The 2,290-nt window shown below is 29.7% G+C and overlaps 1 protein-coding gene across 1 annotated transcript in view; it reads right to left on the bottom strand.

The window, feature by feature from the left end:
• The window catches only part of LOC106685485 (uncharacterized), a gene marked incomplete in the record, with an annotated part of 19,670 nt that overhangs the window by 2,807 nt on the left and 14,573 nt on the right, over nt 1-2,290 (bottom strand). The window contains 2 exon segments of the mRNA XM_067046142.1: nt 91-190; nt 616-740. Coding sequence (XP_066902243.1) covers nt 91-190; nt 616-740 — 225 coding nt within the window.

The raw sequence follows: 2,290 nt of genomic DNA, 5'->3' as shown, positions 1-2,290 counted from the left end.
TGTAATAGAGCTTGGCAGAAAATCTGATTTCAATATACGACTTAGAGCTTCCTTTAGCATAAATGTATTATCATCCCGTCCCTTCGGCTGCAATTTCAAATGTTTCTGATTTTCCACCTTCGATTTTCTACATAGCAACAGCATTGGTTCGATATAGTGGTCTGGTTTGGTAGAATTGCGTTTCCAACCTCTAGAAAATTGAAATAACATAAATATTACGATATAATATGAAACAACTAAGAAGTAACGAATTAGATTTCATGATGAGTATACAGGATTGTCGGGGAGTTCATTAGATAACAAATATAAGAAGAACTTTGCCATCCTGTGCTTGAATTGTGAAAAAACAAAACTAATATAATTCTTAACAAGAAAAATATTGAAATAAATGAAACGGTTTTTATTGGAAACTTCTAAAAACAAAAAACATATATACAAATACAAGAATAAACTTAAAACTGATCATGATAAAAAAAATATAGAAAAATTTTTTTTTTTCTTTTCATTGAAGTCACCTAAATTTTTTTTTACCCGTGCTCTTGGACTAATATAAAATCAAAACTTTTTTGCCTGATATGCCACTGAGCAAAGCATCTATGTATTTAAAAATGTTACCTGAAACGATCTGGGCATCCAGCACAAAAAGCAAACTTCTCCGACTCAACGTGAGGTTCTATGGTTTTAATCATATTGTGATGATAGTAGTGATGGACCTTACGGAATGTTGATTTTTTCTTTTCCTTTAAAAAATAGTATGACAAAAAAATAAAAAAAGGTAAGCATGGTGGTACACTTATTCAAATTTCTATTCTCTACGGGAAATACACCCAATATATACCGAGATGAAAATAAAGTGATCGTCCATTATTATCTGTTTTAATGAATGGGAGATGGACCAGGTGCGGTCAAGTAAAAACTCAAATAGTGATCAATTTTAATTGAGCCAGTGTTTCGCTCCACGTTGCAGGGCGTCTTTAGGGTTAGAAAAGATACATACACTTAACACAAGTAAATTAAAAATTAAAAGGGTATACAATGTAACGTGAAAATTAAATTAGAAAATAAGGTTAGAGACAATAAATGAAAACAGAAATCATAACAAATAAAAATAAGAGATATAAAAGAAAGTACTAAGATATAGAATAAGGGGTATAAGAATAAAATCAAGAATAACGAAAGAAAACGTAACTGTTTGACAAAGGTCAAAGCCAGAGTAAATAGTTTGTCTTGGGAGGAGTGGGGATTGGCAGTTAAGTACGTTACGTTTGAAAATAATTTTAAAGTAAACAGTAAAGAAAATTAAAGAAAATATTAAAATTAGGTAAACAATAAAAGATAATATACATAATAGAGGGGAAGAAATTATATATTAAAAAAAATATATAAATTTACACAGATAGAAAACACAGAAGAAATAAAGTTAAAAGAATGGATATAATAAGTATAAATGAGAAAGTAAGACAATATACAATATAAATAGGGGTACAGAGGTATGTAAATTATATAATAGACAAATTTATAATGAAGTAATTAATGTAAGTATACCTAAGTTAGAAGTAACATATAACTATAAATTAAAAATAAAATATAAAATATAGAAGTTATCTGTTTTACGATTATCCGTTTTACTTTTCAATGAACAAATAATTTATATTCCCACCTTATTTTCAATAATTAACATTTATCTTATCAAACAGAAATTATTTATTATTAGTATTGCGCATGTATGTGTATGTACATAAAAGTCATATTCATACAGCTGGCCATATCCATAGCCATACCTGGCACAGAGACATGTCAGTTGACTGGGTGCTATATAAGCTGATAGAATATATGCATAGAGGATTAAAAGGAGAAATAAAACAGTCTTTAAATTGTACTTGATGCGTCCTGTTTTTCGACCCATTTACTTCCACAAAGCAGTAAGTCAGCAAGTATTGCTGAAATCCGGGAACCTTAAATAGTCTATAATATGTTATACCAGGAACCTTAAATAGTCTATAATATGTTATACCAGGAACCTTAAATAGTCTATAATATGTTATATCAGGAACCTTAAATAGTCTATAATATGTTATACCGAGAACCTTTTTTAAAGCGGAACCAGCGCACCTCTTTTGATAAAAAATAAATTATGATACTTGAAAGAGTTTATTTAGTCGATAAATCGATAGTCAACTGTGGAGGGCCTTCTGTGAAGTAGCCTACAGGCTGTTATCACTTTTAAATGACAGTCCCACGTTGATAAACCTGTATCCTTCGTGTGTTCATTTGTGTTGGGTTGGCTTAA

Source organism: Halyomorpha halys, unplaced genomic scaffold, assembly GCF_000696795.3.
Source record: "Halyomorpha halys isolate HHAL.00 unplaced genomic scaffold, Hhal_1.1 Scaffold701.1, whole genome shotgun sequence".
Lineage (NCBI taxonomy): Eukaryota > Metazoa > Arthropoda > Insecta > Hemiptera > Pentatomidae > Halyomorpha > Halyomorpha halys.
Note: the sequence above shows the minus strand (reverse complement) of the source record. Positions and strands in the feature narration are given on the sequence as shown.